Genomic DNA, 25,641 nt, shown 5'->3' on the forward strand with positions numbered 1-25,641 from the left:
TTCTGTGTGGATCAGGTCTACGTTCTGTGTGGATCAGGTCTACGTTCTGTGTGGATCAGGTCTAAGTGGATCAGGTCTACATTCTATGTGGATCAGGTCTACGTTCTGTGTGGATCAGGTCTACGTTCTGTGTGGATCAGGTCTGTGTGGATCAGGTCTACGTTCTGTGTGGATCATGTCTGTGTGGATCAGGTCTACGTTTTGTGTGGATCAGGTCTACGTTCTGTGTGGATCAGGTCTGTGTGGATCAGGTCTACGTTCTGTGTGGATAAGGTCTAAGTGGATCAGGTCTACATTCTGTGTGGATCAGGTCTACGTTCTGTGTGGATCAGGTCTAAGTGGATCAGGTCTACATTCTATGTGGATCAGGTCTACGTTTTGTGTGTATCAGGTCTTTGGTCTACGTGGATCACATCAGGACCACTCTGGAACCACTTCATGTTTTGGATCTCAGGTCTTTTGAGCAGCTGCTAAAAACACAAGGAGCAATAATCAGCATTAAAACTCCCATAATGCACTGCTGCACGAGCTTAAGGTGATGCGACAGAAAAACAGACGTTTCTGAGGATTTCTACAGACCTCCAGCATCAAATCGCTTCATGATTTCTTTGGGGGTTCTGACAAAAACCAGAGATCCTCTCATTTAAAAAAAGACCTGAAGACAACCAGATATAAATTTAACTCTGGTCACGTGACTGAGGAGGCAGAAGCAAAGCAGATCTCTGCTGCTATCTGGTGGTCATTTAAAGGGACTGCAGTTCATTCACAGCTTCGGTGTCTGCATCACCAAAATGATAATTTCTCTTTTGTCTTTCCGTTTGTCCCGTAAAAAAACAGAGATTCCAAAAACACATCAGTCCACCAGCTTCTTATGGTTGGATGAATAGGTGGATGTTGTTTCTCTCTAATTTAAGGAAAACAACCTGAACAATAAACTGAATCAGACTCAGATGTTTAAATGCGACATGTAGCACCTTTATTTTTTATCATCATCATCGCCGTCTGAGCAGCCCCCCCCCCACCCCCACTGTGCTCCAGCTCTTAGGTCCAGTTTCCCCCCCCCATGAGAGAGTTCAACAATCATGTGTCCATCAGGAGCTGCGGCATGGCGGCCAAAGAGCTCCTGAGGAACATGGACCTGCTCCGAGGTTCCATCAGGCACTTGAAGGACTCGTGTGGAGGAGCCGCCGCCGCCATGCTGGAGTGTGAGGAACGCGGTTCCACATGCAGAGCAGAACGTAAACGTACATATCAAATGGAAAACACAATCAAACGTACAACGAGGATTAAAATCAAAGAAAATCTGCTGTTATGATGACCCCCCCCTCCATGAATGACATTCTTATAATACAAGGAATGGGGGGAGGGGGGTGTCCGGGGTGCTTCAGAGAACTGGTTTGTTCTGGTCCGTCATGTCATCGACCCATCAGATCATAGTTTGACGTCGATCCTGAACATTTCAAGACAAACGCCACCGTCTGAGGTCACATGATCGCTTTGGAATTCTTTATCCGAGGAAACGGAAAACGGCATCAGAGGAAACGACAGACATGAACACGTGTGTCTGCAGAAGAGTGGACGTGTGGCAGAGACGTTTCTGCAGCTTCAGCACCAGTCGATAAAAACACACGTGTGCCTCAGCAGACGACGCCTTTGACACGTTTGAGCTCAGCATGTTAACGTCACGCCAAAGGAAACGCTTTGAGGACAAACGGAGACTAGCAGAGATGCTATAGTCTCCGCTAGCATCTCTGCTACTTTTAAAACGGTTTCCATCTATCGCGGTTCAAAAGCAGAACATTTGATCCACGAAAAGAACCAAAAGTCAGAAACTCGACAGTCAGTCTGAAGAACCTCCAACTGTCCGATAAAGACCCCACCGGCGAAACCCTGGATGAGGGCTAACAGGCTAATAGCAGGCTAATAGCAGGCTAGTAGCAGGCTAATAGCAGGCTAATAGCAGGCTAACAGCAGGCTTATAGCAGGCTAGTAGCAGGCTAATAGCAGGGTAATAGCAGGCTAATAGCAGGCTTATAGCAGGGTAATAGCAGGCTAATAGCAGGCTAACAGCAGGCTAATAGCAGGGTAACAGTAGGCTAATAGCAGGCTTATAGCAGGCTAACAGCAGGCTAGTAGCAGGCTAACAGCAGGCTAACAGCAGCCTAACAGCAGGCTAACAGCAGCCTAACAGCAGGCTAACAGCAGCCTAACAGCAGGCTAACAGCAGGCTAACAGCAGGCTAACAGCAGGCTAATAGCAGGCTAGTAGCAGGCTAACAGCAGGCTTATAGCAGGCTAACAGCAGGCTAATAGCAGGCTAATAGCCTACGCGAGCTCTGGGTTTGGTAGAATTACTGGCCACTTCCAAACATCTGGAAAAAAGTTTGTTTTAGAGACACTGAAGACGCTTTGAGGAGACTCTGTAATTTTTCAGAAGGTCTGGTTTCTTTTTGAGTGTTGGGGAGCTAAGCTGACATGTTATTGGTCAACAAGAATCTGAATTTTCTACTCCACCTGAAAGAAAATGACGGAAGCCCGGGAAATATTCAGCCGAGGGTAAAAAGGCCGACCACAAACCGGTTCCCTGAAGCCCCCGGGGGGCCTGGGGGGACAATAAATAGGGGTCCTGTGCTTCAGAGGCGGTTGGCGTGTCCACCATACCCTGTAGTGAGTCTTAGTGCTGAGTTGCTGCAGGTTTTCAGCCGTTTCTCGGTCAAAGTGCAGGAGAGACCGAATCCAAGAAACGTGACCAAAGTCGGGAGGACGCCTCCTCCCCCCACACGGAGACAGCAGTCCAGAGGAACCCAACCATGTCATTGCTTTACTCTGAACCGACAGGTGTCTGCGCAGCCCCGCCCCCTCAGGTACAGGACGATCCGGCCGACGCCCAAAGCTACACGACTAAAATCAATAATGTGAGTAAAAGAGGCTCAAGGTTAGTAAAGAAAGTTTAAATAGGGGAAACAAACAGCAGGTGTGCAAACAGAGGCTGACCGAGACCACCCGCCACCCAGATTCAGTCAGTCAACCCGGATGGTAGCTCCGCCCCCCTCAAGAGCTTCTGTCACCGCCCCTTTGGTCTCCATGGCGACCACATTTCAGGCCTCGAAGCTGCAGAGTCTGAACTTCTAGCCTGAGCTGCTATTCGCTGAACCGTCCCGTTCTCATGGGGTCCATTGGTCGCTCAGGCTGAGGTTCTCACGGATCCGGTCCCACGGCGCCAGAAAGCAGTTGGTTTCGGGTCACACGGACGAGACAACTGCCGGCTTTTCTCCACGCATCAGCCGCTGGAAGATCTGCATTCTGCCAGCAGAACCTTTTTGTTGGACTGCAGCTTCCGACCTGAAACCAGGGAACCTGCTACTGATGTCACATGACCAACCGACGCCACGGTTCTTCAGGAACGCACAAATTCAGGCCGAGGATCGGCGCAAAACCTGAAAACGGATCCGGGTTCTGAGGAACCGCCAGACCAGAAGCCAAATGGATCCTTCAGAACCCTGCAGACTGAAGGGGGGGGGTCGACCGGCAGACGTCTGAGGAGATCTGGAGGAGGAGGAGGAGTCTGCCGGAGGAGACGCCGACCGCAGCCGTAAGGCACGAGTGTCTGTGTGTTTGTGTGTGTGTCTAGTGTGTGTCTGATGTTTGTGTGTGATTCAGGGCTGTAGAAAGGCTCTAGATGGCTCCTCAGCAGACGGGTCCGTTTGGACTGCCAGTACCTGTGGTTCTGATGCCCAGCATCAGGCCCGCCGCGCTGACATCAGGGAGTCCGTGGACTTCTGGCAGCGTCTGTTTCCCTCCAGAACCAACAGGAGGGAACCGGGTCCGATTGTCGGGGTTTCAGGTTTCAGTCGCGCCCTGAATATCCAGGAGCTGAAGACGGAGGGACGGCGGGGAACCCACGGCTAAAAACAGGGCGTGTCTCTGTTAGAAGGCCCGGCCATCAGCTCTGCAGAACCGGGACCAAGACAAGGCCTCAGATCCCTGTCCTCCTGCTTGGGTAGTTTGTGGGTTCTCTCCGTTTGCTCCTTTCCCGCCTCCTGCTCCTCCTCCTTCACCTCGGCGCCTCCTGCTGCTCCCTGGCTCTCAGCCTCGGATCGGGTTCCGATCCTGGTTCCGTTCAGGTCCTCCTCCATCTTCACCTGGAAGGGCGGCAGCCCGAGCAGGAAGGCCCGGATCCTGCTGGGCGAGCTCAGGTCGGCGGGTTCCTCCTGACTGCTCAGCTCCACGCCGGGCCCCGCCCCCACGTCCCCTTCACAGCCGGACCGGACCCCCAGCCGAAGGTCCTGGGCCTTCTCTAGGGAGCCGCTCCGGGACCGTTTGGACGACAGCGGATCAGAGTTCCCGTTCATGGCGAGCCAGCCAGCTCCCGGTCCTTCTGGGCCGGGTCTCTTTGGGGGGACCCGCTTGCTGAGGTTGAGGGGCAGCGCCTGCTCGGGCGGGGGCGTGATGGGGGAGCAGGGGGGTTTGGGGCTCAGGTCCTGGGACAGGGCCTCTGACAGCCGGCGTGTGAAGCTCTGCAGCTGAGTCGGGTCCAGGTGCCGAGTCCTCATCAGCTGACACACCTGAACGCTGCAGTCTAGGTTCAGGGGCAACACCCGCAGGGGGGGCAGGGGTGGCCGGGTCCTGCCGTCCCGGCCGCCCCCCCTCTGCCCCCCCTCGTCTCCGCTGCAGCCAGAGCAGCGGTTGTGCGGCGGGTGGAGCTGATCGGTGCTCGGTGAAGGGGCGTCCGGTTTGGGCTGCAGGGGGAACACGGCGGGGCGGTTCTGAGCGGGATCCTGGGGCGTCAGGGCGGGGCCCTCCAGGCCCCTCTGGAGGCTGACGCGGCTCCTGAAGACGTCTAGAGGACACACCCCCTTGATGGGGCTGAAGCCGCTCAGGGAACCCCCAACAAAGTGCCGCGGCAGGGCGGAGAGGAGAACGGTGGGAGCCGGCGCCGCCGGGCCCGGCAGGTCCGGCTTCAGCTCCCTCTGTTGGGGTTGAAACGGCAGGAAGGTGGCGGACATGGGGGACAGCTCCGGGGTCAGGGGCAAGTTGACGGGGAGGAGGGGGGGTTGGACGGCCTGCAAGCAGGAGAGAAGAAAGAGCGGGTCAAGACCGGGTCCAAACCCCAGAACACCGGGTTCTGACACTGTGTTAGCTAGGGTTTCCCAAACCTGCTGTAGTCCTAAAATATTGAAGCAAATTCTGAACAAATTAGTGAATTCAGGAAAAAATATAGCAACTGTGACAGAGCTGGCCACGCCCCCAACGCGAGCGTCCAGCAGGTCCCCGTCAGAAGGTGATGTGGTGGCGAGCACAGGCACCAAACGGCTCAGACGCCGTTGCAGGTCATGTAGTTCCATGAACAGATGAGTCCGCCATGTTTGGAGTTCTCTGCTTTTACCCAAACTCACAGGGCTTTTATTTTGGTAACTTAATATCTAAGTAAATATAGAAAGAGAAACGTCAACGTTGTCTGATGTCAGCAACAACATATTATTCAGTATGAGATAAAAATGTAATGAATGTGAAATAAAGTTCTGTTATTGTCCAACATTGATGTAGATTCTCCAGAACAGTTCAGGAGCTTCAAAATTAAAAACATTAAAGTGATGATGATGATGAGGCAGCAGGACAGGATGAAGGACACCTTTTATTTCCATGACCGTCTGCTCTGCAGCGGCTCCGTCTCACACGTGGAAGTAACCACGGATTTCACCGCTCGTCGCCACGGCCTTTTATCAGAGCGTTGGACACATCACTCTGATCCATCAGAACTAGAATCTATTGCTGGGAGGTTCTGCAGAATGTTGACCCGCTTTGCCGACAGCATGTTGTCTGAGCTACAAAGAACCGCAATCCACCTTTTTCCGCGTTCCTGGCAGCAACACGGCTCAGAGTTTCTGTTCAGTACCATCCTAAAGAAGTAGTTCGTGTCTCATAACAGCAGAACAAGCTGCCTCTGGCTGCAGTCTTCCTGCTGTCTTGTGTTGAGTAGAGCTGCTCTAAGAGGCTCTGTGTTCTGCGCTGCCAACTAGAGGTCGGAGGGTGAAGTGGACAACAACAGTCAGATGCTGAAGGACGCTCAGAAATAATTAAAGAAATATCGTCCTGGCAGCATTTTGAATCGATACAAGTATCTCCAAATAAACTATGGCCATATATCCTCAAATCTCGGCTCAGGAGATTCGGGATCATCTGCAGATGCTGGAGCAGCCGCCGCCCCTTAACCTCAGATCCTCTGCAGATCATCTGCAGACCCTCTGGCAAAAGTTCCTGCAGGTTATTTCCGCCGTGGCGTGATGACCTCACCCTGTGTGCGCTGCTGGCTGTGGGCGCCCCCCGGCCGTTGGTGGCGGGCTGAGTCTCCGGGGGTGGCGGCTGGACCCGGGTCTGCTGCTGCGCCTGCAGCTTGGCCTGAGCGATCAGGGTGGCCTTGTTGCGAGTTCCCGGCGGCCGGCCTCGGCCTCTCTTCACGGCGGCGGCGTTCGGGTCCATGATCTGCTCAGAGAAGGAGAGACGAGGATTTTCAGCAGAAAGAAAAACTTTGAAATAAAGTTATTATAAGGAAGCGTTGGCCTAAGATCTGCTGAAGAACAGACCGTCTTCTGTCCACCAGCAGCTGCATGCCGGATCAGCAGAACCGTCTGAGCTGGAACAACAAGGGGCGCCGTGCTGGCTACTTACAGCAGGAGGATGAGGAGGGGCCGAAGTCTTCCTCTCCTTGGCTTTGGGTCCAGGCCTCCTGCCTCTTGGTAGAGGTCTCCGTCCTCGCATGGCCTGGGGTTTGGGAGGCTCCAGGCATTCTGGGACTTTGAAGTGGGCTCCTCCGGCTCTCAGATGCTCCTCATACGGCAGCATCAGCCTGAGACACAAACAGGTTGAGGGTTCCAGTCCACGGCGGTTCCGAAAACTCACGCGGGCTTCGGCTGCCACCTCTCGTAATGTCTTCTGGTGCAGGTGGCAGCGCTGGTGCTGCCGGGACATCCACCCAGCTCGTTGTACACCACCTTCCAGAGGCGCTCCGTGGTCACCTGAAGACAGACACAAGCCATGGATCCAGGAGCTGTCCAAGGTACCTGCTTTCATGGAGGGTTCAGATACCTTAAGGTCACATTTCAGAAGATTTATCTAAACACGTTTTCACAGCATCTTTACTGTGATAGCTGATGGGTTGAGGGTTCCCCTCCAGCAGATGTCCAACTGAGTCAGTGACATCACACAGGCTGCTGCATTTCTCTCCGTATCTGTGGAGCCGCTCTGAGCTCAAACTGCCTTTAGTTTTTCCAGAAAGGTAAACAATTATCTGTAAGATCTCACGGAAGACCAACACTGACCTTTCTGTATCCGCCCAGACGTTTGACCACCGAGTACATGAGGAAGAGGTCGACTGTTGGAAACACACAACAGGATCAGACCAGGAATTTCACTGTTTGTGTTTTTTTCTGCCTGATCAGTTCAAGTTTCAGGTTTCCTTCTCCAATGCTCATTCTTAGTCCTTAAACTGCAGAGTTTGTTCTAGGGGCAGATGTAGTCAGAAGGTCATACGGGCAGGGCTGAAGCGCCCCCCAGAGGCCATACATGGTTTCAGATGGCAGACAAAAGCAAAGAGGGGGGCTCACTCTTCTTGAAGCCCAGGTTAGGGACTTTGTGGATGGGTGAGCCGTGACGGTCCATGAAGGCGTAAAGCTGATCCAGGAACAGCTGCTCCTCTGGGTGGGGGAGCCAGCTGCCCTCACAGCTGACCTCCACGCTGCCCATCACGTTCTCCTGGAGGAGGGGGAGCTGGTGTTTTTATGTGGACACACCTTCATGCTGCCTGTGAACGCACGTCCTCACACTGTGAGGTGAAGCACTGACCTTCATCCTGTCGATCCAGGACTCTGATTGGCTGCAGCTCAGAGAATCTTTGCTGTCGTGACCTCTTTTCTTTCGAGGTCGCCCTCGAAGGCTGAGAGACGAGCATCCTGGAGAAGAGACAGACAGAGTGACCGCAGGACCACAGAGTGACCATAGAGTGACAGCAGAGTGACCACACGACCACAGAGTGACCAGAGTGACCACAGCACCACAGGGTGACAGCAGGACCGCAGAGTGACCACAGAGTGACCATTGAGTAACAGCAAAATGACAGTAGGACCACAAAGTGACCATAGAGTGACAGCAGAGTGACCACACGACCACAGAGTGACCAGAGTGACCACAGCACCACAGGGTGACAGCAGGACCGCAGAGTGACCACAGAGTGACCATTGAGTAACAGCAAAATGACAGTAGGACCACAAAGTGACCATAGAGTGACAGCAGAGTGACCACACGACCACAGAGTGACCAGAGTGACCACAGCACCACAGGGTGACAGCAGGACCGCAGAGTGACCACAGAGTGACCATTGAGTAACAGCAAAATGACAGTAGGACCACAAAGTGACCATAGAGTGACTGCAGAGTGCCCATAGAGTGATCACAGAACCACAAAGTGACAGCAGAGTGACCACAGGACCACAGAGGGACCATAGAGTTACAGCAGGACCACAGAGTGACTGCAGAGGGACCATAGAGTGACTGCAAAGTGACCACATGACCATAGAGTGACCATAGGACCACTGAGTGAAGGCAGGACCACAGAGCGGCCATCAATGACTGCAGAGTGACCGTAGAACCACAAAGTGACCATAGAGTTACAGCAGAGTGATCACAGAGTGACAGCAGGACCACAAAGTGACTGCAGAGGGACCATAGAGTGACTGCAGAGTGACCACATGACCACGGGATCACAGAGTAACAGTAGAGTGACCGTAGGACCAAAAAGTAACCATAAAGTACAGCAGAGTGACCACAAAACCACAGAGCAACCACAGCATGACGGCAGAGTGACCGTAGGACCACAAAGTCACCGCATAGTGACCACAGGACCACAGAGTGACAGCAGGACCGCATAGTGACCACAGAGTGACCATAAAATAACAGCAGAGTGACCGTGGGACCACAAAGTGACCATAGAGTTACAGCAGAGTGACCACAGGACCACAGATTGACCATATAGTTACCGCAGAGTAACCACAGGACCACATAGGGACAGCAGAGTGACCACAGCACCACAGAGTGACAGCAGGACCGCATAGTGACCACAGAGTGACCATAAAATAACAGCAGAGTGACCGTAGAACCACAAAAAGACTATAGAGTTACAGCAGAGTGACCACAGGACCACAGAGTTACCATAGAGTTACAGCAAAGTGACCACAGGACCACAGAGTTACCATAGAGTTACAGCAAAGTGACCACGGGACCACAGTGACAGCAGAGTGACCATAGGACCACAGACTGACCACAGCACCACAGAGTGACTGCAGAGTGACCACAGGACCACAAAAACGACTGCAGAGTGACCGTAGAACCACAAAGTGACCATAGAGTTACAGCAGAGTGACCACAGCACCACAGAGTCACAGCAGGACCACAAAGTGACTTCAGAGCGACCATAGGGTGACTGCAGAGTGACCACAGGACCACTGAGTGACCGCAGAGTGACCACATGAACACGGGACCACAGAGTGACCATGGAGTAACAGTAAAGAGACCGTAGGACCAAAAAGTGACCATAGAGTGACCACAGAGCTACCACAGAGTGACAGCAGGACTGCATAGTGACCACATGTCCACAAAGTGACCATAGAGTGACCGCAGGGTGACCACAGGACCAGAGAGTGACAGCAGGACCACAAAGTGACCATAGAGTAATGGCAGAGTGACTACAGAGTGACCACAGAGACATGGAATGAAACGGATACATAGAAAGAAAAACAGGCTTATATTTTAGAACCACCATAGATATAAGGATACTGGTTAAGGGTTGATGGCCTTGGAAGTGTGCAGTATCACATAGTAACGCATGCTGTGGAAGCCTGAACCGTCCGACGCGAAGCAGCTGCTTCCGTGACGTGCGTTAATGCTGATAATGCACTCTTTGAATGCCATGAACCCGCTTATACCACGGTCACTTACAAAAGAATATTCAACCAGTTTTTGGTCCTTAATTCTTGTTATTTTTTTGGTTTGGATCGCTTTTTTCACAAAAAGGGGATTATTTGTTGGGTGGTGCGGCCCCAATGCCGGCTCAGCCAGCGCGGACCTCGAGTTCAGCGGCACGGAAAGCTATATCTATGCTGATGATCCCCATGTGTTAATAAAGCATCAGTTCAGAGAGAAAGTTCTCCTCTAACCGCTTGTTCTTGTCCAGATGACGAAGATAAACATCGTTTTCAAGAAGCCAGAGCAATGATACGAAACATTTAAGCTACGTGACCAGAACCTCTTTCTTAGGCGTGCATTACCACTTTTTTATGTACATCCAGAAGCCAATCAGAATGGAGAATTCACTCGGACCATGGTATAACACAGATGTATCCCACATCATCATTATTCTGATGCTCCAGGAAAAGGAGACACTGACTGAACTGCCAGGAAAAGCAGGCGCTGCTCTCCAGCGCCGGGTGGTTGAAGGTGTCCCTGCAGTACATCAGCCTGGTGTGGGGCAGCACCTTGACCCCGCCTAGCGCCAGCAGGTGGGGGTCCTCCAGCGAGGGGCCCCGGGCTCCGTCCTGGATGCGCCTCTGCAGGGAGCGGAAGCGGCAATACTGCGGGTAGCTCAGCACTTTGACGCCCTGCAGCTCGGCTGGGATAAAGACACAAACAGACGGATGAGGGAGCAGAAGCATCCAGCAGCATCCAACTCTCTGAGAGCAAAGCGGGACCTGAACCTGCAACCCCGCCATCAGAGGTTGATCTCTGAGCCGTGGCCGGCCCTGTCTAAGCCAGACCCACATCAAGTACGGGATGGGTGACGCAGACAGGAAGTTCCCCCAGGGATCTTTCAAGCTGCTGCTCAGAGGAGGGGCTCAGCTATGGGCGGGGCTGCTGGCTGAGGGTTCAAATCTCAGGCTCAACAGAATGTGTGAAGGGACTAAGCCCACTTTGCCCGCAGATGTCAGAAAGCTTCCAACAGCTTTGGATAGATGCCATGTGACATGAATTTACCCTCAGTCTGGTCTCCCAGGCCATCCTTGCTATCCTGCTCTGGAGTATCAGCCATCTGCAGAGGTCTGTGGAGGCCGTTGGGGCCTCCGGCCTGCAGCTTCTGCCTGCAGCTCCAGCTGGCAGGGGTGGCACAGGACCACCGCACCAGGTCCTCCACCCGCACCACCATCTTCCTGGACACGGCTAGAACTTCATCCTGTTGGGACAGCAAACAGACGGCATGAAGGAGCAGATATATCCCTGCATGAGAAGATCTGAGACACAGCGGCGTTCAGGGGCAGGGAGGTTCTGGGGAGGTTCTGGAACCGGTCACAGACCTTCTACCTACAGGAAATCAGGCCACAAGAGCTGCAGGTCGCCTGAAACAATTTAAGTCTCTGCTATGATTTTCTGATGACATAAAAAATATTTTTAGGAAACTTATTTTGAAAAGCAGACAGAACAGGAAGTCTCCGGTTGATGCCTCTGTGCTTCAGAACAGGGTCCCCAGCCGTGGACTGGTACCAGTCCATGGGCCACTTGGTACCGTGCCGTAGGCAGAAAAAGATGCAGACACCTACTTCAAGTATTTCCATTTTGTTTATTTTCTAAATCTGAAGGAAGTATTATTTTGAAAAACTACTGGATTCTGTTCACCACATCCGTCTGTCTTGACTCGTCACGTGACTCTGAGCTGCTGATTTGACCACTTCGCTAGCAACTCAACCCCGAGAAGCTAAAAACCAAACAATAATATGTGTTTGGAAAGTTTCTGTTGATTTTTTCAGATTTTTTTAAAATTAAATTTCTTGTAGAAGCATTTTAGTTTGAAAAATTGTTTTTTCAGAAACCACAAGCTTGAAAATACGAAATGTAAAGTTCGACCCGTTCAGACGTGTGGGTGAAAATGTAGTCCGACATCAAACCGGTCCTGAAAAGGCTGGACACCACTGGGAACGCTCAGTCCGGTTCCAGGTGTCTGCTCCCCATTTAGATCCAGATTCCAGCCGACTTTCTACCCGGCAGAGATGAGGCCAAAGGCCAAAGGTCAGAAATCCTCTGTGAAAAGTGACAGCACGGCAGAAGCTCCGCCTTTGTGCCTTTTTATTAATCCTGTTCTGTAATTAATTAACCCACTTTTTTTTTAATAGAACAGACTTTACTTTTGCACAAACAAGGTTTTTTTTTCAAACTTGAACAGTTAAAAAAGACTAAAGGAAACACAAGAAGAAAACATCCTGTCCAGAATCCAAAAACTATTGACCACAAACTTCTCATTGTGCCAGAATATCTGCTGATATTCCAGGTTACCATGTGATCGTTCTTTATGACCACCAACACCTCCTTGTCCCTTACATCGTAGCTAGTAGCTGTGGCCTTGTTAAAATAATTTGACCCCCTAATGTTGACCTTTGCCCATGACCATGACAACATCCTTTACAACTCGTTTTGTCAGGTCTGAGGGGTTTATGACCTGACAGCTGCAGGAGACAGCAGAGCGCCGCTCGTGGTCATGATGGTGTAAAGGTGACTCACCTCTCCATGTTCTCTAGTCCGCCCCTTTGGCGTGTCTTCGGGCAGAAAGTAGAGTCTCGCACTGGCCAGCAGGTGGTGCCGTGTCTGGTCCTCCCACAGTAAGGTGACCTGTGCAGGGAGAGTCCATAAATGTCCAAACAACTGTCATTCCTGACAGCTTTAAAGGGGCAGCAGCTGCATCCTTTGCAGCATCTGCAGCATCTGCAACCTCTGCAGTCTCTACAGCGTCTGCAGCCTCTACAGCGTCTGCAGCATCTGCAACCTCTGCAGTCTCTACAGCGTCTGCAGCCTCTACAGCGTCTGCAGTCTCTACAGCGTCTGCAGCCTCTACAGCGTCTGCAGCATCTGCAACCTCTGCAGCCTCTACAGCGTCTGCAGCTTAGGGTTGGGCGATGTCCCCTAAATTGGCCGTTGACGATGTTTGCTGTCAACCATCGGGATGGACGATGATATCGTCGGTGGGGGGCTATTTTTAATATTTCGGTCTTATATAATTGCTATTTGTTATTTTACTTTAATACTTTATTTATTTTATTTCCCAACTAATGACTAATCCGCGATGATCCAGTAAAAACTGAGGGAAGTGACTTTAACAAAAAAAGTAACAAACAAAATAGAAAAGAAGTAGTCCGCTCCCGCACTTCACTACTGAAGTGGACCGGCGGAGCGCGGACTTACAGCTTTGTGTTTGAGGGGAAGGGGGGGGGGGGTGCTTTGTTACATGAGCGCTATGTGAGGGAGATTTAAGACTGCGATCCGTCCCGCAGCTCTAGGGGTACAAGCAACCGAACTCAGAACCGGGTCTAAAAGTGTGTGTGAGCACAGCTCGGATCGTCAGCACACACAGCGGTTTGAGCTCCAAAGCAGAAATGCTGCTCAGTCCTTAGAAACCGTTCAAACAATCACGTGGATTTGTGTTTCCAGTCGTGTCCCGACTAAATAAAGGCTGATGTTATTCCCACATGTTTACATGCAGCACCACCCAAAGCTAATGTTGTTAGCCGTGTTAGCATACTGCCAATCCTGGCTTCTTTCCGTCTCCGTTCAGAAAAAGCACTGACCACACGGATTAAAAATAAAATGATGAGCGAACAGGTGTTTCATAATAACCGTAACATTATTAAAAGCACGTTTAGAAGATCGTCTCGTATTTTACCGAGCTGACATGTCAATGTATATAGCCGCTCGGAGCTGTTTAACATTGTTTTGTATTGAATTGTTACATTCAATAAAGTTTGAGAAAAAAATAGCCGCTCGGCGGAATTTATATCCTTCCGGTTTTCAAACCCTACTGCGCATGTGCGAATGATTTATTCCGACGGAAAGTGTGACCTTAGTGAACGTTTGTTAAATTCTGTAAACATTTTTCTGGGCCCATGTACACGGTTGGATTCTAATCCGACCATTGATCCCATCAAGATATTTTGGGCATGTAACCGCGGCTTATGGTGTCGACTCGCAACGTGGCGGGGGCGTGGCATCACGATGGTGTCTCTCCATCGGGATGTCACTCACCCATCACGATGGACGAATATATCGTCCATCAGCACAACCCAACTGCAGCCTCTGCAGCGTCTGCAGCCTCTGTAGCGTCTGCAGCCTCTGTAGCATCTCTTAGTCTCAAAAAGGTTAAGACCAACCAGTCCTTCATGTCCTGAAAACATTACAGGAGCTGCTTCATGGAGAATTCGTCCTTTTTTAACGGCAGATAAAGCTGACTGTCATCCGCGTACAAATGAAAAGTAATTCTGTGCTTACTCAGAATTGACTCAAAAGGTAACGGATACAAAGAAAACAATAGTGACCCTAAAACCGATCCTGTAATCCCCATAAGAAACCTGAGCTGTGGTGGATTCAAAACCACCTAAGCCGGGGGTCGGCAACCCGCGGCTCAGGAGCCGCATGCGGCTCTTTAGCGCTGCCCTAGTGGCTCCCTGGAGCATTTTCAAAAGTGTAAAAAGATGGGGGAGAGAAATATATTTTTGGTTTTAATATGATTTCTGTAGGAGGACAAACAAGACACAAACATTCTAAACATTTTCCAATGCTGTAAGAATGTGTAGAACAAATATTGTAACGCCCAGCAGGTACATCGCTTGCAGCGGGAAACACGAGAGCCACGCTGTCAACAAGTTGAGCTGTCAATCAACTGGCTGCGCTAGAGTACTGTCCGTGTCCCAAACACTGCACGACTCTGAACAGTCTCAGAGAGGAGAAGGCAGATAGAGAAGCTGAGAGCACGGTCTCCTTCCCGGCATAACAAGCCCATTTACGTTGAACACACACCACATTGAACATTGCACAGGGGTCATCAACCTCTCCCCCTCCCACACTCACGGTGCAACATAAAGAAACAGCATAACAGGAAGAATAAACTAAGGTGGAACAACAAAACTGCCATATGAGAAGAAACGTGGGCAAACAGCCCTGATAAGATCAGGAGACCGCATCCCACAATCCCCTGCTGCTAACAGACCTAAAATGCACATGACCGCCACTACAATATTAAAATTCAACATTTCTGTCAACGAAGGTTTGCGTCATAGCCCGCGACACACGTTTCTACCAGCAGGGCGGCGGACCGCTAGGCAGGTGGCTGATGGAAATGAACCACCGTCAGTTCCGTGCATTGCTTGATGAAGTTGAAAGCGAATATTCTGATCTCCTGCTACACGACACAGTCCGGTGGCTGTCCAGGGGGGACGTTTAGCATCGCTTTGTTGTCTGTTTAGAACACGTGAAAACATTCCTGAAAAGCAAAGACCTGAACTACCCGCAACTGGAGGAGTGGCTCAAAAAGCTGCACTTTTTGGTGGATATGACTGTGAGGAGCCACCTAAAGGAGCTGAAGGAAAGTCTGCAGGCGCCGCAAATGCTTGAAGCTGTTCTGTCATTCCAGCTGACTGTCTTTGCAGAGATGTACAGCAAAAGAAGAGGATGCTGCTGTTTTACCTTTGCACTGACTTACTTTGCATTTGCACAGAAATCAAACTTAACTGTATTCATTTGATTTTATATACTTTAACTTTTCAAAAGGCTGCTGTTTTATTTTTTTATAAACACAGGCTGCGTTTTATTGAACTCTGTTTAGTTCCCAGAGAGGGAACGTTCCATTTTGTTGTTTTTTGTTTGAATCTTCAAAATAAAAATGACATCAAAAATCGGATTACTTTATTCCGTTTCTTTAATTTTATCAAAGCAATGAAACATAATACTTTGATATTGTAATGAAGTTAAACTTCAACAGAGCAGTCACATGATGCGTCGTTCTCCCAGAATGCACTGCAGGGCAAATAAACATTTAATCGTTGATGCTCATTATGTATTTGTAACAACTTAGTCATTTTGATAGCAGGCTAATATAGTTCATATAGATACATATTGCATGTGTTGCCTTCATTATAAGGCTTAAACAGGGCTTTTAATATTTCGCGGCCCCAGACAGATTTGTTTTTTGTTTTTTTGTCCAATTTGGCTCTTTCAACATTTTGGGTTGCCGACCCCTGACCTAGGCTGACACACACGGTTCTTTCTGCCAGGTCTGACTTAAACCAGTCCAGAGCTGTACCTCGGATCCCCACCGGGTTCCAAAATACTGTGTTCTACTGGGTCAAATGCTGTTGTTAGATCCAGCAGAACCAGGACAACATCATCTCCAGCACCATTAGCCAGGAGAATGTCGTTGCTGACTCTGTACTGTGCGCGGGTCTAAAACCAGAAATTCAAGAATTTGATTCTGGTTCAAGAAATCCTCTGGCTGCGAGTACTTTCCCACTTTTCCCAGGAGTTTTAAGAAATGAGGCATCTTGGAGACAGGCCTAAAATTGGCCAACACAATACTGTCCAGGCTGTTTTATGTTTAACAACAGCAGCCAAGACGGGCCAACACTGCAAACACTGACTTTATGCATAAATGTCATGGAATTGCCGATAAAAGCCTTTGAAATGTACGAAGGGTTTGGAATTATATTTCTGTACATCACAGAAACTACTGAAACAAAGATCTACAAGAACTTAGTAGCAAACTGAAAGGTGATATTTTTGTCATTCTCTAAACTTTTGGCCATGACTGTAGATGACAGCAGCGCTGCTCCTCGGCTCCAACATCCTGGTTCCTGCAGGAGCTCACAAGACTCCAGCTGGAGCCTCCACAGAACAGGCGGAGCGCCGCTCGGACTCACCTCTGCGATGCAGACGGGGTCCTGCGGTCCACAGCGAACGCAGTAGAACTCCCCGAGCCTCCAGACCCGGACCGGCCCGTCATGCTGAGCTTGGCTGCTCACAGACTTGTAGAAGGAGTAGCTGCCTCTCTGGCAGGAGGGAGCGCCCAACCACTGTGGAGAGAGGAAGACCTGATGAGGAGGATGAAGCTGATCCTGAACCTGCAGGACAAATGAAAGACGGGTCTGGATCTCTGCAGGTAATGTTTGAAGAGAGACTTCTCCATGTTAATCCACATTTTTACCCACAATGCACTTCAGGCTTCACCCTACCCAAAGTTGCATCATCTCACAGCATTTCTGTGCTTCAGAAACCTTCAGAGCTGAAGACATTAAACACGGAACCAGGAGGAAGCACTGAAACACCCCCCACCCCCCGCATTCAATACCGACAAATGGGGTGCCAAAAGAGCAGAAGGTGGACCAGGACAAGGACAGACACGGATCTACCCCTGCAGGTGGACCAGGACAAGGACGGACACGGATCTACCCCTGCAGGTGGACCAGGACAAGGACAGACACGGATCTACCCCTGCAGGTGGACCAGGACAAGGACAGACACGGATCTACCCCTGCAGGTGGACCAGGACAAGGACAGACACGGATCTACCCCTGCAGGTGGACCAGGACAAGGACAGACACGGATCTACCCCTGCAGGTGGACCAGGACAAGGACAGACACGGATCTACCCCTGCAGGTGGACCAGGACAAGGACAGACACGGATCTACCCCTGCAGGTGGACCAGGACAAGGACAGACACGGATCTACCCCTGCAGGTGGACCAGGACAAGGACAGACACGGATCTACCCCTGCAGGTGGACCAGGACAAGGACAGACACGGATCTACCCCTGCAGGTGGACCAGGACAAGGACAGACACGGATCTACCCCTGCAGGTGGACCAGGACAAGGACAGACACGGATCTACCCCTGCAGGTTGACCAGGACAAGGACAGACACGGATCTACCCCTGCAGGTGGACCAGGACAAGGACGGACACGGATCTACCCCTGCAGGTGGACCAGGACAAGGACGGACACGGATCTACCCCTGCAGGTGGACCAGGACAAGGACGGACACGGATCTACCCCTGCAGGTGGACCAGGACAAGGACAGACACGGATCTACCCCTGCAGGTGGACCAGGACAAGGACGGACACGGATCTACCCCTGCAGGTGGACCAGGACAAGGACGGACACGGATCTACCCCTGCAGGTGGACCAGGACAAGGACAGACACGGATCTACCCCTGCAGGTGGACCAATCCACCTGCAGGGGTAGATGTCCACATGTCAACATGTACACAAAACAGATAGTGTTCACACATGCATACTTATGCCTTTAAACCAACTAGTGTGAAATATTTCAGTCATTCAAGTTGGGTTGTGCTGATGGACGATATCATCGTCCATCGTGATGGGTGACTGACATCCCGATGGAGAGACCACCATCGTGAGGCCACGCCCCCGCCACGCTGCGAGTCGACACCATAAGCCGCGGTTACATGTACAAAATATCTTGATGGGATCAATGGTCGGATTAGAATCCAACCGTGTACATGGGCCCAGAAAAATATTTTCAGAATATAAAAACGTTCACTAAGGTCACACTTTCCGTCGGAATAAATCATTCGCACATGCGCAGTAGGGTTTGAAAACGGAAGGATATAAATTCCGCTGAGCGGCAATTTTTTTTTTCAAACTTTATTGAATGTAACAATTCAATACAAAACAATGTTAAACAGCGCCGAGCGGCTATATACATTGACATGTCAGCTCGGTAATATACGAGACGATCTTCTAAACGTGCTTTTAATAATGTTACGGTTATTATGAAACACCTGTTCGCTCATCATTTGAATTTTAATCCGTGTGGTCAGTGCTTTTTCTGAACGGAGCCAGAAAGAAGCCAGGATCATTAGCAGTATGCTAACACGGGCTAACAACATTAGCTTTGGGTGGCGCTGCATCCTGGCTGCACGCAAACATTTGGGAATAACATCAGCCTTTATTTAGTCGGGACACGACTGGAAACACAAATCCATGTGATCGTTTGAACGGTTTCTAAGGACTGAGCAGCATTTCTGCTTTGAAGCTCAAACCGCTGTGTGTGCTGACGATCCGAGCTGTGCCCAGACACACACTTTTAGACCCGGTTCTGAGTTTGGTAGCTCGTACCCCTAGAGCTGCGGGACGGATCGCAGTCTGAAATCTCCCACACATATTGGCAGCATATTCATGTAACAGAGCACCCCCCCCCTTCCCATCAAACACAGCAAACAGCAAACATCGTCAACGGACAATTTAGGGGACATCACCCAACCCTAAGCTGCAGAGGCTGCAGACGCTGTAGAGGCTGCAGACGCTGTAGAGGCTGCAGAGGTTGCAGATGCTGCAGAGGCTGCAGACGCTGTAAAGGCTGCGGACGCTGCAGAGGCTGCAGAGGTTACAGATGCTGCAGACGCTGCAGATGCTGCAGAGGGTGCAGATGCTGCAGACGCTGTAAAGGCTGCAGACGCTGCAGAGGCTGCAGAGGTTACAGATGCTGCAGACGCTGTAGAGGCTGCAGACGCTGTAGAGGCTGCAGAGGGTGCAGATGCTGTAGAGGCTGCAGAGGTTGCAGATGCTGCAGATGCTGCAGAGGCTGCAGACGCTGTAAAGGCTGCAGACGCTGCAGAGGCTGCAGAGGTTGCAGATGCTGCAGAGGCTGCAGAGGGTGCAGATGCTGCAGACGCTATAAAGGCTGCAGACGCTGCAGAGGCTGCAGAGGTTACAGATGCTGCAGAGGCTGCAGAGGGTGCAGATGCTGCAGACGCTGTAAAGGCTGCAGACGCTGCAGAGGTTGCAGATGCTGCAGAGGCTGCAGACGCTGTAAAGGCTGCAGACGCTGCAGAGGCTGCAGACGCTGCAGAGGCTGCAGAGGCTACAGATGCTGCAGAGGGTGCAGATGCTGCAGACGCTGTAAAGGCTGCAGACGCTGCAGAGGCTGCAGAGGTTACAGATGCTGCAGACGCTGTAGAGGCTGCAGACGCTGTAGAGGCTGCAGAGGGTGCAGATGCTGTAGAGGCTGCAGAGGTTGCAGATGCTGCAGACGCTGTAAAGGCTGCAGACGCTGCAGAGGCTGCAGAGGTTGCAGATGCTGCAGAGGCTGCAGAGGGTGCAGATGCTGCAGACGCTGTAAAGGCTGCAGACGCTGCAGAGGCTGCAGAGGTTACAGATGCTGCAGAGGCTGCAGAGGGTGCAGATGCTGCAGACACTGTAAAGGCTGCAGACGCTGCAGAGGTTACAGATGCTGCAGACGCTGCAAAGGCTGCAGAGGCTGCAGAAAGAGAGCGGGAAAGAGAGCGCCGCCCCAGCCCAACCAAGAGAGCAGCCCCCCCGCCGTGCCGGGAGAGCCCAACGCAGGGCCCCACCCGAGAAGGGCGCCCACAGCCCCAGACGGGCACCCCATCACCACCCAGGAGTTCCGGGCATCCCCCCGCCCCAACCCCAGGTACGAGCCAGGACCCCCCAAGGGAGACCCCCTCCCCCACCCCCTCACCCTAATATGAGGTTATATGAGGAAGGGGGTAAGTTGAGTTAGCCTTCTTTAGGACGGCATTTCTGCATTCAAATCCCGCTCCGTTAGCGCACACACCGTCCCAAAGCCGCTCCTCTGCTCGAAGACGTGGTTCTCCCAAAGGCCTGGTTCTCCTGAGTCCAGCAGCTCGCTGGTCTGATCAGAGACATGTTAGCTCCCGCGGAGCAGCAGGTTCATTCTAACAGAACTTTTTACAAAATGGGTTGTGGTAAAATCTCTATAAACATTACAAAGAATAATGTCAGACACAACTTATGAGTGAAAAGAACTTTAGGTTACAAAAGAAAACGTGAAACGTGATGTGGAGCCCGAGCAGATCTCAACCCTACATAGTTTGTCCTAATGGGGTTACCGTAGTGTGATGTCATCATTAGTGTCAGGCTCCAGAACCCTTATCGGCTACTGTTGGGCGCAGGCGGGTACATTTGGGCAGGTCCAGGGCCTTTGTTCCCAGTACCGGGAACAAAGTTTAAACTATTTCCTGCAGTCAAAGTGGATTAAGAAACCAGCAGAGGCTTACTTCCAAGCCAACAGCAGGGCTCCAGACTAAATTTTTTCACTAGGAGCACTGTGGCCCCTAAATGAAAATTTTAGGGGCACAACCAGAAAATTTAGGGGCGCATACCGTAAATCAACATGCTAACCAAATCTACTAATTTCCACTGTATTACTAATAATACAGTGGTGCAACAAGGTAAACTGACAGCACCATCGCTGTCATGACAGTACAAATAGTAAAAAAAAATACCATACATTCAGAATGAAAAAAAAAGTGCTTAGTAAGAGAAAAGCTCCAAAACTGATTGAAATTCATGTTGGTGACACCAAATAAGTGCAGCCAAGATGCACAATAAGCGTGTTTGAGATCACCCAGGTGGACGCAACGCTGCACAGATCACCTGGTGTGTGACATATATTTTTGCTCCAACATCACCTGTCAATCATCACAAAAATATCACGAGAAAGGGGCGGAGCAAGGCCCCAACCTACGTGAACACAGCTGGAAATTTAGTAATGTGCTGACTGAAAGCTGCCTTGATGACTACAAAACAATGCATTATGGGACATTTGTCAACCCATCTGTCCTGATGGGTTTTTGTAGTTGGGTGATCAATTAAAATAGTTTAAAATACGAATTGATTAAAAAAAGGCTACATACATTACAAAACATTCAAATCAATCTAAAATATATAATAACACAGATCATACTAAGGGGAAGACGGATATTAAAACTAAATTGAATGTTAAGGACAACTCCAACTTCCTGTTCTCACTCAGGAAGAACGGGAAGTCCCCCCCCCCCGCGGCCTGGTCTCGCTAACGATCCAGGCGCGGCGCTGGTTCATCTTAAACACGTCTATCGTTGCATTTTCCACACGTGTTTTCAGTGCGTCTAAGACTAAATCTTGTTGTTGCTCGCACGTGTTTAATGTTCAAGCCCCGTTAGCTGTCACGCATGTAGGTGTGTCTCCTCAGCTGACCATCTCCCGCGGGGGCGGTGTGCTGCAGTGACAGCCGTGCCGCCGCGCTCCAAACCGTCACCATAACCATAACCCTCCTCCGGCTCCGTGCGGCCCAGAGCAAAGTTCAGCACGGACTGCATGTATTTAGAAAATTACGATCGAATAGATACGTTCTAAAGGAAAGTAAGGAACTCCTTAATGTGGTCTGGGGAGGGGGCTGTCAGGTGTCCTGCCTTAAATGTTCTCCTGCTTTCAAGCCCGGTCATTGTCACGCCCCCATGAGTCATTTACCCCACTGTGATTGGATGGTTGGTCAGCTCCACACACGACAATGAAAAGGTGTACACTAGCCGCAGGTCGGAAGAACGAATCAATAGTTCGCTTGCTCATAGCTCAGACGCACATATCAGGTTGTGATGATATTCCCACAGATGTTTACACGCGCTCGATTATCTCTAGGCCCCTCCCCCGAGTGTCTGCTTGCGTCTCATGAGTATGTGTGCGAGTGTGTTTGCGTGCGTGTGCGCTCGCGTCTCACTGCTCATTTCATTGATCATTGACGTGCCCCTTCCACGTTTAATGTATAAAAAAACACGGAGGGTGGGGGAGGCAAATTTACTGGTCGCACATGTGCGACTGGATGTAAAATTCAGTCGCACACTCTCAAATTTTGGTCGCAAAAATGCTACTTGATTTTTGTTTTCTGAGAGAATTTTATTTTTGTTTCCACCACATTTGCACTAAATGGTGTCATTTATTTTTGACAAAGACACTATAATTTGTTCACAGAATTAATATCTGATTCACAGCTACTTCTTTAAATTAAGGGTTTGTTTTTCAACAGTTGAAACCAACGTGAAGGAAGCTATTTGACTTATTCATTTTTTATCCTGTTTACAGCAATTTTGTACTAAATAATGGCTGCTGTTCATGTTCACTATTGTTTAACTGAATTTTACAGATATTTCCAAATGAAAATTGTCATCGTTTGTCAAAGACAGAGTGTTACTGATTTCAGCAATGTTACACAAAAGTCTGTGATTCATCATTCAAGTTGTTTATCATGGTGTTTAAAAAAATGAGGAAACATTTTCCAAAACAGTTTTTCTAGTTCTTCTTTCTTAAAGTTCGATATGTCCTGAGTTGTTAGAGACGATAAGTATCGATTTTCACATAATCTCCATATCGTGATAGTATCGTTATTCTGAGCAACGTATCACAAATCGTATCATGAGGTACTCAGTGACTCCCAGCTGTAGTCAAAACTGTAAAAAATCTAATTCTTCATGAATCTCTGCTGACACACAAACTCTCACTCAGTTACCCACAATGCAACACTGCTACTGGCCAACTTTAGATCCTTTATGGAAGTAAAGTTCGACAAACAAGCTTCTACTTGAACGCAGAGGATGTTTTTAGGACGATCCAACAGGTTACTTCTGGATGAAAGCCAAATAAAATACATAAGCATCACATTTATATCATTATTAAATTACAAACTGTGGAAGATGACGGGCGGCCATTTTGCTCAGGCGGTGGAGCAGGTCGTCCAACAACCAAAGGCGGACCGATCACGCTCTCCCCAACCAGCTGTTGCCCCCCCTAGCGCAGCTGCACTGCCGCTCACCGCTCCCCCCAAAATGTGGAGAAGACTTTCCCAATTGTGGGATAATAAAGTATCAATTATTATGAATTAATTATTATTATGACACATGTTTCCACACAGAAGTTTAAAAACGGGCGGCCGTGGTGCAGCAGTAGGGCAGTCGACCCATGATCATAAGATTGCAGGTTCGATTCCCGCCTTGCACGCCCATGTGTCGAAGTGCCCTTGGGCAAGACACTGAACCCCACCTTGCCTCTGGTGGGAGGCGGGCGCCTGTGTTTGGCAGCGGAGCGACCACCAGTGTGTGAATGTGTGTGTGAATGTGTGTGTGACTGTGTGTCTGAATGTGTGTGTGACTGTGTGTGTGTGTGTGTGTGTGTGTGTGTGTGTGTGTGTGCATGGGTGAATGGGTCTGTGACTGTAAAGCGCTTTGGGCCTTCGTAAGAAGGTAGAAAGCGCTATATAAGTATTTAAAAAAGTGAGTTCACCAGTTTCACCAGAAGTTTTCAAGAATAAAAGCTGAATTAATGGCTGTGTTGAAATGGATTTTTTCTTCAGATAAGTTGAGCTTTTATTTTGAAAATAGCAGCCTGTCTCCAGGCTCAGCAGGTTGTGGTTCAGAGATCAGTTCAGGCTTTTCATTCATCGGCACTAAAACTCTAAGACCTGCTTGCAGTTTCCTCTAAATATTCAAACTAACCAAAGGAAAGATGAAGAACATCTTCATGAATCAGCTGTAGATCAGTGGAGGAAAGGAAAAGTGGAAATGTTCTCAGAAATAGTTTCCTCTCTTGATTCACACAGAATGAAAAAAACATTTTCACAGCAGCCACAATAAAAATGAAGCTGAAGTTTGGATGAACCCTGAGGAGCAGAGATGAGGAGAACCTGTCAGAACAGACTTGTACTGAATGCAGATGGCTGCTAGTTTGGGTCAGAACCTCACTGGACTTTGTGAGGAACCGTTAGCTGGAGCAGAGCTCCAGGCCGAGCATCGGCTGCTGTGGCAGCAGTCTCACAGCTGTGTCGGGCCTGGGGGGCCTGCTGCCCCAGCCTGGTGGCAGGCAGCAGAAAATAAAAGCCCCCCCCCTTTTCGAGCACGGCGCGTGCGCGCAGGAATTTAAGGTGGAACGCCTGAACGTCAAAAGCGTTCAGGCGTTCAAGCCCCCCCCCCCCCCCCCCCCCCCCCCCCCCCGCTTTGTGTGGGTTTAGTGAGGAAAGGAGTTTCAATCAAACACCATCCCGGAGGACTACCGGGGCCGGTGCCCGTGCCAACGCGGCGCCGCTGGGAGACGTTCCCACGCGTGACGTGTCTGGCCGCAGCGGGCACCGGGTCCGGTTCGGACCTCCGCCGCGTCCCGGGGACGTTCGGGGTCCCGCGGCGGTTCCTCCCCGCGTTCCTCCCGCAGCTCCGGACACAAAATGTCGGGGAGCCTCGCTAATACCGACGGTCTCCGTCTGCTTCCTGTTCGGGCGGCGGAGCGCCGACAGATTCGGAGAGAAGAGCTTTTCTCCGTGTGGCCGCCGGTTCCGGTCCACCGCGGGGAACGGCGCCCCGAACCCCGCGTGCGATTCGGTTTTGGGGAAAAGTTTCTGATGTTTGGTGACATTTGGATTGGGGCGAACGCGGCGCCGCGCGGGTGGGGGTTGGTAGCGGGCTGTCGACGCGACACACAAAGAAATTAATCATTAACGCCGCCGAAATATCCCCGATATTAACCTGCAATTTCTAAAATCAATCCCCGAACCGAACCGGGGCCACGGCCCGGACCCAGGCCGGCTGTTTGCGCCGAAAAGGAGCCGCGTCGGCGGCTGTTTTCAGCTCCGAGGGGGGAGGAGAGGAAAAGTTGAGCCTGGCTGAATAAAGTTGTAATTGCAGTCAGAGCAACTCTCGGCGGCTGCGCCCGATATGGAAAACAATCAATACGACACGGCCGAACTCAGCCCGTCCCGGCCCGCTTTCGGTTCCGCTTCACGGCCACACGCTCAGCAAATATTCCTCCGCCAACGGGCTCAAAAAATGCCGCCAACGAGCGACGAAATTCGACTTGAATTTGGAAATTATATCGGCTTTACCTGTATTGCATTGTGCTCCATTGCAGTCCTGCATTCCCTCTCACTGAGGCCCCTCTCCGGTTTCACCGCCGGGACACGCCGCTACGAAAACAAGCGCACCGCTCAGGGGCGAGAGAAAAATACAAATTAAAAGTGTACAGATGTGTTGGTGGTACGGCG

The 25,641-nt window shown here is 50.6% G+C and overlaps 1 protein-coding gene across 1 annotated transcript; it reads right to left on the minus strand.

Moving 5' to 3' along the window:
• Window positions 1–953: 953 nt before the first annotated feature.
• zgc:77151 (uncharacterized) lies at window positions 954–25,641 on the minus strand. The gene is made up of 12 exons (XM_023962426.2): window positions 25,483–25,641; window positions 16,717–16,869; window positions 12,536–12,643; window positions 11,021–11,216; window positions 10,437–10,658; window positions 7,842–7,948; window positions 7,604–7,751; window positions 7,319–7,371; window positions 6,918–7,015; window positions 6,669–6,846; window positions 6,294–6,482; window positions 954–5,062 (listed from the first exon to the last, which is right to left on the minus strand). The coding sequence occupies exons 1-12, from the start codon at window positions 25,501–25,503 to the stop codon at window positions 3,905–3,907; spliced, it is 2,631 nt and encodes an 876-aa protein (XP_023818194.1). The 5' UTR covers window positions 25,504–25,641; the 3' UTR covers window positions 954–3,904.

Source organism: Oryzias latipes, chromosome 14 (genome assembly GCF_053564925.1).
Source record: "Oryzias latipes strain Hd-rR chromosome 14, Olatipes_Hd-rR_3.1".
NCBI lineage: Eukaryota > Metazoa > Chordata > Actinopteri > Beloniformes > Adrianichthyidae > Oryzias > Oryzias latipes.